Consider the following 14,879-nt stretch of genomic DNA (forward strand, 5'->3'; position numbering starts at 1 on the left):
CTGAAAATCTGTAGGCTTAAGTAGACTTTGTACCAAATCTCTGAAGTTTTTCCCAATCCAATCAGATTCTCTTGGGAAAGCCTGAGGACACGAGAGTGTAGCTGGACATTGTGTTTTATCTTTTGTCCACTGTGTTTAAACCCTACATTCTGAACTGCATTGAACATGCAAGTGTAAACACAGGAACACTTGCAGACAGGAAGTCTTCCTTATGAAATATGACGTTTTTAGGTTGTGAAAAACCCAAGTTCTGTAAACTTAGGTCTGTTTTTATCACTTTGTCTTTGACTTAATTCCCTCCTCATGCACATAAACCTGAAGCAGTAAACAGTCTAGACCAATTCCATTTCCTCCTTCCAGTGCTCTGACATCTCTATTGGTACCGACCCTTTTGTTTATTTTTGGGTTACAGACTGAGAAATGAGGGGGTCTTCTAAATATTTTAAACGGCACATTAATGTTTGATGATCAGGGAAGATCATCCAACGTTGCGATATTCTGAGGAAAAATTCAAAACGCCCCGATTACAAAACTCAAGTTGTTCATTTCTTTGCACTCTGAATAAAAGTCCTGCATCAAAGATGGATGAATATAGAGAGAGTGGGAAAGAGAGAAACATTATTTTGATGAAGAAGATATTCGGAAAGAGGTGTGTGTTTAATTCAATTGGATGGATGACATTCTTATTTTCTTCAATGTGTGAACTCATCAATATGACAAAGTTATTCGCATCACGCTCATGCAGTCAAGTGTTTCACACACCCTTAAGGCATTTGCTCAATGCTGACTTTAGCACTATATCGCATCTCTACGGTGAATCACAACGAGCTCCACTGTGTCACAATAGTTTAATCGACAAGACGACACATCTTCTAAATAAGTTCAGTCAGTCTAATGCATTGAAACTTGAATTAGAAATTTAAGAATATACACATCCCATTTAGCATTAGCAGCCCTACCGCTTTTGAAGCACTTTTACAACAAGCATTTATGTTGAAAAGTATATACATATACAGTATATACATACAAATATATACATACACATACATACACATACATTCAATATGAATGCATAAATATACATATAAATATATACATAAATATATAGATATGTATACACATGTATAAATACCCACATATATATATATATACATATATACAAAAAAAGGCTTCAAAAATGTCTCACTATCTAGTTAGAAACACATTTTTTGATGTTATGCGCTGTCCATGGTGCTGAATCTTTTCTTTTTTTAAGTAAATATATAAAATGTCAAAGAGAAAATTATCAAAATAGCATGCAAAAAAATGCTCAAGGTTTTGATGGAGGACAATTATGTATTATTCTGTTGCTATTTTTATTTTGTATTAATCAATTAATATTTTAGTCTGTAAAATTAATTGATTTGGTTGACAAGCCATCGTCCAAAACTGAAAGACATTGAATTTACAAAGCTGCAAATCGTCACATCTGAAAAATGCTGTAACCAACACATGGTGGGCATTTTTGCTTGATGAACAATTTGCTACCATTTTTATTTTGGCAGGGGAGTATATTGAGACAAACATGAGAAATGTGTGAGGAAAATTCCCCATGAATTGCGGAGATTGTTGCTTAATTGTCCGGCAGTTTTGTCAGGTGTAATCACTGAGGGAATTAATCATATTGTTAGCTGAGTCATCCATGTGCATTTAATCCTTGGGATTAGTCCTTTAGTGGATTAAATACTACTAAAACTAAATGGTTCCTTTTGATGGAGACTCCGGCATTCCAATCGAAAAGACAATATCAAAACATCTAGCTAACAGGTAGTCATAGCTGCTGGCAGAGTCTGTAAAGCATTTAAGTTCTGTTTGCACATCTTCCAGCAAAGGGAAGAGTTATTATTATTTTTTTACCTGTGAGTGTGTGCATAAATGTGGCGGTGTGCCCTGTTTGTCAAGACTAAGCTGAGTTGAAAAATAAGCTGAGACAACTATTGAGTTCTCTCCCTCCTGTGGTCTCCTCCTGTTCTGCTTTCCATCGCCCCCCACCTTTCCATAGACTGTTATCCAATTAGGTGATTCTCATTGCTTTAATCAATGGGGACACGAACGGGCACGCATTGACATGCATAAAGACACACACACGCGCACACATGCTCAGTAATGTCGAGACCGGTTACTATGGAGATGGGGGGATAAGGTGTAGGGAGTGAAATGTGAATATAAGTGACAGGAGCAGATCCACAATTAAGTACCACGCAGGAGGAAGAAAGGGAGGGACGGAGTGTGATTTAATCCAAGCCCCTTTACACACTCCTGAGACTCCTGAGTTTTGTACACACACACTCACACACACACACACACACACACACACACACACACACACGGCCCTCAGGGCAGATAACTCATTTTGATAATGCATTTAAAAAGATATTTCTTTTTAAAATTTAGTTGGACGACTTTATTATAAAATAGCCTGTATTGTTAGAGATATGGTTATTGTAATTTGCCATATTTGTATTACTCGCTTTAGTACAGCAGAGATGCAGGCTAGACAAAGATGCTGGACCCTCAAACCTGTACTCAAAATTGAAAACTCAAAATGAACCTCAATCATGTATCAGTTTCTGCCTCTGTGCCACATCGTCGTTTGTATCACATCTGGGAGTGAGCTAGACAATGAACTGTGCTTTTGTACAAGGATTGTGCAAACATTGTGCAAATATTGAGAGTCAATTGAGTGTAAAATGAATATTGAGAGTAAAATGAGTAGCACCGATTGTCTTTTGTTTCTGCTTATAAGGGCACCAAGCAAAGCATCTGACACCATAATAAATGAGGGACAGACTGAGACAAAGACAATTTTTCAAGCCATTTTTCAGCCAGCTAACTACACAACCAGACGGGCAAACAGATAGTCTGGCAGGAAGAGTGACAGGGAAATGAGTCAGGCGGTCTGTTCAGTACCAGGCAGATAGGAATGCTGGAAAGTATTCATTGTAACTCCCAAAAATTCAGACAGACCAGTCCACAGACTGAGGGGCTCTGAGGCCTGCAGGAGTTAATCAGTCAGGAATGAGGGACGGAGAAATGACAAGCAAGGGCTGTTTGTCAATGAAAACTAGCTGGTTGAAGTCCCAGTCAATAAAAAGGAACACTTAGCAACTCATCTGTTACTAATAAATCCCGTACTGCCAACAGATACTGTATGCTTCTGAGAAACGAACTATCTATAGCAGCCAGGACAAGGCAGTGGTGTGCCTGGCAGCGCCAAGTTGTAACACTGTCTATGTTTATAAATGTGATGTATGAGAATGCAGAAAAAGAAGTTGCACAATTAGCAAAAAAGCATTTCCCTGACTGAAAAAGTTGGAAAAGAGAAGTCACCGAATAATCCCATCTGCAGTCGTGCAAGAAAAGGCTAGAAATACGAGGACAGAAAATGACACATACTGCAGGATTCAGGAACATGCTGTTGGCTCAGTCCGCTCGGTCAAGGAGCAAACGGTCAAATGCCTCCTGCTGTGTTGTCACATCACTCTTTAGTCACGATATTTCACATAATGTTGATATCTTAGAAAAAGGCACCTGAAATGCAAGCTGCCCACTGACCTCAAAATAAAGAAGCAAACAAACACAGACATGTATCCTTGAGAGTCCAGGTAATGGAACTATAATCAGTGTGGGACTTCAAAGAGACAGCCTGACTACCGAACAACATTGCAGAGCTCTTATATCAAAGCAAGAGCTTTAACAAGGCTCTTATGCTACGTTCACACAAAAAGGGAAGCGAATTTTCGCAACCTTTTACTCGTGTGAGTTTACTCGCTCGACTATATGTGGTTTATTCTCGTCATTTGCGCAGGAAAGGGGGTGTGGCTTATCTCCATAAAACAGTTACCATTTCCGCCATCCACCATAGGAATAACCACTATTTCTGCTTTATACTTGTTGTGGAAATTCCACAAACATCGTAACATTAGACGCCCTCGTGTCTGGGACCATAATATTATGCGCAGCCGCATGTATTCTTTATGTGTGTGTGCGTGTGTGTTTACTTTAGTGTGTACATGGATGTTGTTAATGGGGCCTTTGTATTTGATTATCAGTTAATCAATGACTCTTTGAAGAGATCCTAATTGCTGGCATGTTTCATGTTGCCCATTTAAAGCCATTGGTTTTGGTTTATCTGAAATCAATGAGTTAATTCTGCATGGAGGTGAGATCAATATATATATATATATATATATATATATATATATATATATATATATATATATATATATATTCTCGTGATAAACTTCAGATATGCTGTACTGAAAGAAGCACTGTGCATCCTGCAATGACACAAACATCAGATGCAATTTAGTTGTCTTGGAAATAGCCTTGATCAAGATATCTTGAAACTTGTAATCCAATCAAAGTCGCAGACGAGTGTGTAGGTATAGTACTTTGCTTGACTGGTTGAACAAGGCAATAAGGTGCCAAATCATGTTTCACTGTTGTACTCATGACAGGTTTTGTTTACAGGGAAATGCTCGAGAATAGATAAATTAAATATACATTTTGATTTTGGTGTTGTCCATCCATCCATCCATTATCAGCCGCTTATCCGGGGTCGGGTCGCGGTGGCAGCAGGTTCAGCAGGCCGACCCAGGCTTCCCTCTCACCCGAAACGCTTTCCAGCTCATTCTGGGGGATCCCGAGGCGTTCCAAGGCCAGCCGGGAGATATAATCCCTCCAGCATGTCCTCGGTCTTCCCCGGGGTCTCCTACCAGTTGGACGTGCCTGGAAAACCTCTAATGGGAGGCGTCCAGGAGGCATCCTGACTAGATGCCCGAACCACCTCAGCTGACTCCTTTCGACACGAAGGAGCAGCGACTCGACTCCAAGCTCCCTCCTGATGTCCGAGCTCCTTACCCTATCTCTAAGGGTGAGCCCGGACACCCTACGGAGGAAGCTCATTTCGGCCGCTTGTATCCGAGTGTTGATTTTGGTGTTGTTTCCATCTAAAATGGAATCAGTTTAAAAGCACAATCCGCAGAAGAAGAGTATTAAACAAAAAGCACATGATGTACATGATATACATGAGCACAGCTGTATCACACCAATAAGTGAGCACAGTATATGCCTCGGCCTATTGCGTCTGTTTTTTGGTTAATTCCCTTTTTATGCTGAATTAATTAGCTCAATGATTCCAAAAGGCAGGCAGCCAGTCAGGCTCACACACAAGCATGTACAGTATATTTGGGCGATGATCAGTTTATCATCCTATTTTCTTTGTGCCAGCGTACTGCTCCATGAGAAACTTGCAATATGTTTATCCGATCATAGACACTGGTACATAGTTGGAGCAGTTGTAACTCTGACCGCCTGATTGTTTGACCAGTGAGCTCATTCCTACTTTCAATACGTTTTTTTTGCATTATCGCATCAATGAATTGGTTAATGTCAAGCTATTTTGTGAATATCAATGTTAAATGTAACCGATTAATTTCTACATCAAAGACAAGTACGAGTCAACACTGACTATTCTAAAGAAAACCATTAACATTTCTCAGAAAGCATCAATAAGCACATATGTGTTGGGGTTTTTTACCTACTTCCAGGCTTTTGGAAAACTGTCAAATGCAAAAACAAATGCCCTAATTAGCCACTGACACACGAAAGTTGAAAAAACTGGGTGTGACACATCCTCCGTGTTGTCAGATGATTCATTGGCTTTGCAGGCAATGCCATTACGAGAGTTGACAGATGTACTGTTAACTATTTGTTGTTGGCTGTGTTTGACTGTGTGGGAATACGTGAGTACTCACACTGTTCATGACTGATCAGTTGGCTTCTTATCATTTTTGACTTCAAAACACTTTACAATGAATCATAAAGCCTTCTTGTGTTTTTCAAAATTCACCCCAAAATAAATTCACTTTGAAATATGTTTAACTTCGACACATATTTCCTTGATAAACAACCAATATTATAAGTCTGGAGAAGTGATAGTAAACAACAGCATGGGTGACTTGTACGTGAAAACATACGACAATGTTAATTAATAAATAAATGGCAATAAATGGTTCTGATTCTGACTACAACTTGGCTTTGCAAAACTGGCCAAATCTTCCTTGTAAAGAAAATGAAGCAACTTCTCTCCTTCAGGTGAAACATTTATTCAAAACATGCATGTGTTTCTAAACATGAAAGGGTTAAGCAATCAAGGTGTTATAGTTTTTATAAGCGTTATTTTTAATATCTATAATAGAGAATAGTGATAATTACTTCACAGTCGTAACAAATTAAAGGTCACAAGTTGTAGCGTACGCAGTTGGTTCTCACTGACTAAATTGAGCCCATTGCGAGTCAACCTCAGAGTCTGCAAATGAGCTTCCAAACACTATATTATTGTCAATTTGAATATCTCCATTGAGACATAACGTCAGGTATTATTCATATTAACTTACATTGTCAGAGATGCCCACTGTTGTAACAAAGACAATTGATAACACAAATTGAAGAACGGTCCAACCGAGTGGGGGGAATTAACTATTCACACAATGAAGTCTGTAACCGAACGCGTTGCATTCATGCATTCATGCATCTGAGGCGTAGGAGTGTCCTGCTGTGACGCTGATTGTCCTCCAGCAGGAGACTTTATGTGGTGTAACTGGTGGTTTATGTGTTGATGTTTACACACACTGTAAACCAGATCACAGATCACTGCTCATCTTCTCTCTTTCTCTCTAGTTGTTATAATAATTCCTGTAATGTCACATGTGTCATGCATACAGATAACAGTGTTGGTAGCAAGTATGCCTGCTGCCAGCTGTTCCATAGTTGTGTAAAGAATAAATAACCTAACATGTTCATGATGTCTTTTTTGCACTGCAGACCTCAAACGGCTTCTCGTGTGTACAACTGAGGGTCTTTTGATAGATTAGTCAGATAAAGATATCAAATAAAAAGGCTATTTGACCATTTACAGCATTACTAAAAGGTTACTTAGCATCAAGCCAGATGGTTCTAATTCAACAGCTAATCTTTGACAGGGATGCATATCCAAATCTATTTTCTCATGGATGGAAAAGAGTAGACAAGTCTATCCACTATTTGACGACCATTAATCAGAATTCCACAGTCAATTCCTTGTCCTAACCACATTTGCATGAAATAAAATGGCTGTCAACACCATAACAAAGCAAATAAAAAAAGGAAGAAGAAATAAATAAAATGTTGCCCCATCATCAGCACACTGGGTGATGTAGGTCAACTCAGAGGGTGTGCAAGTCATGCATGAAAACATAGCGAGCATTAAAGACTGAGGCTGACTTTGTGCCAACTCTTTGATGCTGTGTTTTTACATGAATGAATTTCCTGTGCCTCACTGGCACCAATTTATTGTAGAGGTCAACACAAAAAATGTAGACAGGACCGCAAGAGAGCCTTATGCAATTTGACTTTGAAGCTGCTGCATCTGCTAGGCCCCGTTCCAAGCACAAATGTTAAACTCCATGACAACCTAGTATTATCATCCTACCTTCTTGCACAGCTTGAAAGGGGTTGTTCGCATCAACGAACTCCACTGAGATGGTGATCTTCTCTGTCTCCAAGATCTCGTTGTTCAAATTGAGATCTGCCACGGCGAGACGAAACACCTCATCATCTTTCCGTGCGGACTCGTCGAAGATGGCACCTATTCACATGGAAAGAAGCAGAAAGGAAAAGAGGAAGATATTACTCAGTATTTCCAGGACTTCTGGGATGAAAAACAGGATTGTGACATGAATATGGTGATAAAGAGGGACGAGACATAAGAATACAGCTCACAAAAGGTGAGTTATTCAGAAAACCCAGGGCCAGGCTCTATCTTCTACTCTGTCCTGCAAGATTTAGCTTCACAACAACCTGAATATAATTCTGCCTTACAGAGCTCCTCGACACATTGAAAAATGAAAGAAAAGAAAATCACATTTTATCACCAAGACATTGCTAAACAACCGACAAAGTGTAAAGAACTGTGGTTAACTGGGGCCAGTTCCACGATACCAAAGCTTAACATGTGAACAATGACTGAACTTTAAAGAATATTGATCTAATTACAACATATTCCAGCTGATAACGAGATCATAAATAAGTGACTGATGACCAACTGTAAAAGGTGATGGTCACTTGATATATCTGGACTAATAACAACTGTCAAAAACCTCCTTTTAAAACTGACCGACTTTTAATAGGGTATGCGATTCTGGGGGCTTCAGAGGATACACCATTTGTTTTTCAAATTTCGGAAACAAAAAATCTGCATTTCGGGAGTAACTCTTGTGTTGTTGTGCTTAGTCTCGCACTAGTATTAGCAACTGTATATAGTTGAGACCCAGCTTGAGAAAGACAGGGTGTGAGGAAGAAATGCATCAACACCATGATTCATGCTAGGGTCAAATTCTGCTCAAGGGCACACTGAATCAGCCCAAATGATTGTTGCACAAAGGGACAAATAAAGACTGGTGAGTCTCAGTATCTGTATTGGCAGATAAAGTTCCCACTAGGCAATAATAAATTAGTCATACAAATATTTTTTTGGAGACAAAAGATCGAGGCAACATGGGGCGGTGACTGGCCGGGAGCAATTTTGGTCACTGCTTTGGTCTGTTACACACAATTAACCATGTGATATCTATTTCTCTTTTTCTTCACGTTTAGCCTCTCTTTTCAACCCTGTTTATCCCATGAACCCATTGGACCACCACTTTTGGGTGCTAGTGCAGTGAAGCTCTGCTAACTGTTTTTCGCTTACTAAGAAATAAGCCTCATAATGTATTGTGTGTGTGTGTGTGTGTGTGTGTGTGTGTGTGTGTGTGTGTGTGTGTGTGTGTGTGTGTGTGTGTGTGTGTGTGTGTGTGTGTGTGTGTGTGTGGGAGAGAGAGAGAGACCCACACACAAACACACAGGTTGCAAACTCTTTTAACACGAGACAGGCTACATTGGCTTGAGGGCAGTTTTGTACCACTTTTAGAAGACTGTTGCTGTTATTTTGGTCTTGGACAGTTCAATGAGTAAAGTATGATGCCAAACAGCAAATGTTATGTTCTGAATCCCCACATAGGCCAACCTTACTGAAGAAAATATGCTGCCTCTGTGAAGATTTGCCTTCTCATTCCAGGGATATGTCTGAGAAACCCAATCGTATGCTAAATTAGCTGAAAAAAAGTGTAGTGTATGACCTTTGCAGGTGACTATATTGTAATAAAAAATGTGTCGGCATCTTAAAAAGGTTAAGATCTTACTTCCTCACCAACTTCCCTCCATTCATCACATGCAAACGCAACTGATGTTTGAAGGGCGTTTGCCCCTTCATCAAAAAGGCCTCATTAAGTATGTATCACCCCCCCTCCCCCTCACTGATTGAGTCTTGCTTGTTTCAATAAGCATGCAGTATAGATGAGGTGAAACAAACAGGCCTGGGCGAAGCAATACAGAGTGAGACACAAAGATTCATTAATTATTCCATTAGAGATAAATTATGAATGGGGTTCCAATCCGCTTGAAGATGACACTGCTGGGGAAGACAACGTGAGGTTGTGTATGTCCAGAGGACAAATGCATTGCGAGAGGAGAGGACTGTATACATGGCATTAAACTAATGCTCTGGGGAAGAAGTTGGACAAAAGGTGGGAGAACACTTGAGATCAGTGTGTTTTGCACTCAGTATCTGCAGGATAATTTTACATATTTTTTTAATTTTACTAAATTGAAGAAAATGAAAAGAGTTGCAGAAAAAACAAACTATGATGGCCCCCCCTAATCTAGGCCTCCACAATGGAGTTGCCATAGTAACCTCGTCATGCCTTCAGACATAAATTAAAAGCAGCACTGTGCGTACACACTCTCTTTGTAAATCTTGTTCTTTGAAATATCCCACCAGCAATGTGTTGTTTGGGTCCAGTGGCACAACAGTCACAAAAGGACATCAAAATGGGGATCTCTAAACCAAATTATCTTTCTGTTTGATAGTTGTTGGACCTGAGCAGTGGTTTATCAGCTGGCTGGCTGCTACCGCTCTTTAATCCAGACAGAGAGAGTTGGCGCACAGAGACAGAAACACAGCGAAGACAATTTGATGATGGAACGGATTTAAACGCATCATCAAATGTGTTTCGCCTCAAAGGGTCAATTAGACAGGAATTTAAACTTTTGTGAACCATGTAGGAAACTTTTAGTTAATTTACAGAGTGTGGCAGTTTTGAATGTGCATATAGCCCATGTAGTATGTTGGAAGTGGTCATATGAGCAATTCTATGGTTACATCTGATGACACGTGCATGTCCAGTACTAGCCTACACAAGTCATCAGCAGCTAACAATAAAAGGTAAGACCTGTTCCGAGGTATTTCATGCTTGCTTTGAATGAAATAACAGTTCTGTAAAGATATATCTATATATTTATTTGTTACATTTTGTTTTACAAAGTTTGGTAGGCACTGTTTAAGTCAAGCCTGATGTTGCATTACACTTAAAAGAAGGATCATAGTCCCTTCAACACGGTGAGGCTTACCGCTTATTGACTAAACACTGGTTTTGGATCTATACTCTAACGGCTGAGGTATCGGTGTCAGGACTGAAAGAGTCCCAACGGTGTATCCCTATTTTCAACATGTGTTTGCTGATTCTCATATAATGGAAAAAGAATGCATGTGCGATATATTGAATGTGTGTGAGGACAAGTAAGGAAGAGAGATGAGAAGGAGGGTGGGTAATTGTCTTCTGTTCTCAGCCTTATTATTTTTGAACAGCGTGGCATGTTTATTTACAAACGCCGACACACACAGACATGCACGCAAACACACACAACACACAGAATCCTGGCTCTTCCTCCTTTCCCGTAATGCGATTGTGAGCGCAAAGGCAAACGTCACCACATCAATCAACCAGGAAATAAAAGCATTGAATATGGCTTTACACAGACACCCCAAGTGCGGGCACACACGCACGCACGTGCACAAACTCAACCTGCCACACACACACACACGCACACGCACAGATTGTGTGGGCAGCACCACTAAATCACCAACTGATTTCCAAACCATCACCTCCATGAAAACAGCATCATCAACAACAGTGGTGAATGATGAATGGATGTGGCATTCAACACTAGAGACCCCACATTTTTGGGTTGAGAGGTTTTGATCAAAAGTCTTCCAATAGTCAAGTGTTTCGTATTAACTTCATAGTTAGTGTACATCAATAAAGATGCATTAGATTGCTTGTGTGTATACTTACTGTGCTGCCAAATAACCTCTTGAGTTACAGGGAAAAGAAAAATGAGGAGGGGAGTGTGTTGTCACTTGAAAGCACAAAATCAAGATAAATCTGCCAAGAGTATTCTCTTCTATCTTTCATTGTACTATCAGCCATTTCAGTTTTGAATATCAATAAGCATAGCTTTTAAGTATTTCGAGCACATCCTCATCCATTCGTTACCTGCCAAATTACATGTTTAACCTTTTAAGCACTAATGAAGACATTTTGTAGCTGCGCCTACATCAAATTTGACTCCTTGTAATTTCAAAGTAGCTCAATACATCAAATCAAACTTCATTTGTATAGCACATTTAAAAACAACCGTAGTTTACTAAAGTGCTGAAACACTTAACATTGCCTTGCGCCATCACCGTGATAGCCCCTTTTGATATTTAATTTAAAACATCTGTATCAATTTCCAAGGAAATCCATCCAATAATTCTTGAGTTTTGTCCGACAAAAAACCCACTTAAATGTGAACAATATAGTGGAGCTACAGAAAGCACAGATGGCCAAAGTAACAACGTAAATCAGACAGGGAATCACCAAAGCTCTTTTCCAATATCGCTAATAAGTTCACAACAATCTATACAGTAGTTTTTTTGATATTTCAATCTGAATTCATTTGGAGGACCAACTGATCGACGAACATTGCCAACCACAGAGCCATGTGGTAACCAGCATCCAGTCTCCTTTGAGTGCCTGTTGCAAACACTGATTTCACCATCAGCAGCAATACATCAACACAGCTTTGAATAAGAAGACATTTCATTGTGTTCATAAGTTGCAGTCCATTTGGCCTAGGAGCACAAGCATGAATACATGTTTTAAAAGAAATAATGCATGTAGCTCAGCCATCTAAGTAACTATATGAAATCAGATAATGGCATTCAAGCAGACGAAGGCACATTGTTAAAAGTATAAAAGCTTAATGTCCTTATTAAATGAACAAATTAAGATGATCATCCAATGCAGAGTTATTATGTTCCCACACTCTATAAAGACTCTTAATTAAGCCAGCTCCCTCTCAAGATAATCATTCAGCATAAGTGAGGAAATGATTGTTAAGAATGATTTCACATCAAAAGAGGAGGTCAAGGAAAATGATAGATGTTCCACACAATTAGTTTCTAATCATTCATTTCGACTGACAGCTTTGACTTTTTTTATCTGTTTGCCGTTTTCTTTTCTTTTTTTGGCAAAACATTGATTACCCCCGCCAAATCCCTCTCCATGTGACTCAGTCTGCCCACATTCGTCGTGGCCTTTGTTATCCACATGTCGCTGCCTGCATCTCTCTTTCACAGAGACGACTCTGAAGAGGGCTCTGAAGAGTTCTGAAACACTAGGGGGGGTCTATCAAACTCACTCACGCAGCTGATGTTGAGGTCGCAGCTGTTGACGGTAATGTGACAGGAACACTGACGGACTGACTATGATAATGACTGTGGAGGATCACACACACACACACACACACACACACACACACACATATATGTATATACAGATGCAGACTCACACACAGGTGATGGATTGCTGATTTGTGACAAGGCTGGACCGAAGAATCACCGTCTCAATGTGATGATGAAAGCAAGTTGGCGGTGGTGCTGAGTGATGATGGTGATGAACGGGAGAGGTTATCGTCTTGCAGTGTCAAATGTCCACGAACGAATGCGCACACGCACGCACACACATACACACAGATGCGATAACGCACAAACAGGCTGTTATTTACAGCAGTGATGTGAGACCTGAAAGGGGTTTCATTTTGACACTTGGGAGGACAGCGAAGAATGAATGTGTGTGTGTGTGTGTGTGTGTGTGTGTGTGTGTGTGTGTGTGTGTGTGTGTGTGTGTGTGCGTGTGTGTGTGTGTGTGTGTGTGTGAGAGAGGGAGGACACAGAATGAATGATCACAGGAAGGCAGAGCAAGCATGTGGCGTGGCAGAGGGACATACTGCATATGAACAGCTCTAATATCTATCAAATAAATTCTTCCAAGACACACTCAAACATTCATGCAGTTTTTGGGGGAAGCAACACATTTTGTGGGTTTTTGTGTTTAAATATAGAAGTTCAGCAGAAGGATCTTGTGTATTTGCTCTAGCGGAAACAATGATGCAAGAGTAGATACAATACACCCAAGATACTGAGTCATCCTTGACCATCTCTTTTCATATACAGCACCATAGCATGATGTAAATATGAATTTATAGCCGATCTATTTTTAATCTGTTAAAGAACACGTTCAGTATATTTGGTATATAATGCTTATGGTCTGTTGGATGTGGGACTTGAAGTTACAATCCACTGGAAACCAGTTCTCCACAGACCAATAGCCTAGTTGCCTTATACTTATGCTGTAGGTTTTTGTGATTGATTGCATACATTAATTGTTTTTACATGTATATACACTTTTATATACGATATACCAGCAAACTGTATGTTCGAATGAGTTTAACGTCCTCTGTTATAATGGAGAAATCTGCCAGCCAACCTGATTTGTACATTACATTTTTCTCTCGTTCTTCTCCATTTTTCCCCCTCCCTCCGCCCATTTCATCTCTATCCCTCCTCCCTCCCCTCACTTCTTTCATTACAGGCATGTAAATTAATTTGTTCCATCGTTAAGAAGGCGAACAGCCATGAAAATTTGTTGTCATAGTTCAGCTGCACTCCAGTTCGTTGCCACGTTGTCACACAAAAGCTGTGCCAAGGTCGTTGTTATCTCTGTCATGTCCCTCTCCCTGCCTTGCCTTTTCCCCTCGCCTTATGCAGACAGAATACATCCCGACTGTTTCCCTCCTCTATAAAGACCTAGTAGATATCCAGTGTGTTGCTTCCTCCTACACAAGTGAACATACTTTGAGTAGGTGGAGGATTTGTTTTGTGTCTCTATTCATTAGCCAACAAGCCGAACACAATTTGGAAATAACCAATTCATCTAAGGTACATTAAGATTCAGTCCCTGAGTGCGCATCCAGGAAAGTAAAGGGCAGACAATTGACAACGCTGTTTTTCTTTTTCTCTCCATGTCAGCTCTTGGACGGTTTTGGCCAGGTCCGGCTAGTTTGTGAACCACAGCTGACTCAGCTCCAGTCCAGCCAGATTGGGATCTTGCAACCGTAAAACTGGTGGCTGTGAGCCAGGTGTTCGAGTACATCCAAGTCCTAGCCAAGGTAATTAGAATGCTAGCAATGTACCTTCTAAATGTTATATATTCAGTGCACCTTTGTATACCCTTTACAGTAGAGGTACAATATCCGCTGCATTTAGCATGATCTTCTAAATGCGTCTACATATCAACACATTGCATACAAAATGTAACTTGATGTTTAGGTAATCCCTTTGTCTTTGACAGCCTTTCACCTTCATTCTCATTCCCTCTACATTTCAACCAGCCTCTCTCTTTTGACCTTTCTTCTTGATTTCCTTCTCCATCTGAGTCTTCTCTTTAATATAACTGCTGTACCTCACCTCATTCTATTTGCTCTGCTTTATTGTTCTGTTAAATCTCTTCTTCTACCCATGCAACCGCTCCCTCTTCTTTTTTTTGCTACTCAATTCTCCCCACCTCACTTTTGTACATCCTTCCATCTCCCTATGC

The 14,879-nt window shown here is 40.0% G+C and overlaps 1 protein-coding gene across 1 annotated transcript in view; it reads right to left on the reverse strand.

Annotated features, from left to right (window-relative positions):
• grid2 (glutamate receptor, ionotropic, delta 2) overlaps positions 1 to 14,879 on the reverse strand; it is a gene marked incomplete at both ends in the record, with an annotated part of 420,090 nt that overhangs the window by 341,692 nt on the left and 63,519 nt on the right. Inside the window, one exon of the mRNA XM_079221919.1 lies at positions 7,514 to 7,669. Within this exon, the coding sequence (XP_079078045.1) occupies positions 7,514 to 7,669 (156 nt within the window). The remainder of the gene's footprint in view (positions 1 to 7,513; positions 7,670 to 14,879) is intronic.

This window comes from Taurulus bubalis (genome assembly GCF_910589615.1).
Source record: "Taurulus bubalis genome assembly, chromosome: 8".
NCBI classification, from domain to species: domain Eukaryota; kingdom Metazoa; phylum Chordata; class Actinopteri; order Perciformes; family Cottidae; genus Taurulus; species Taurulus bubalis.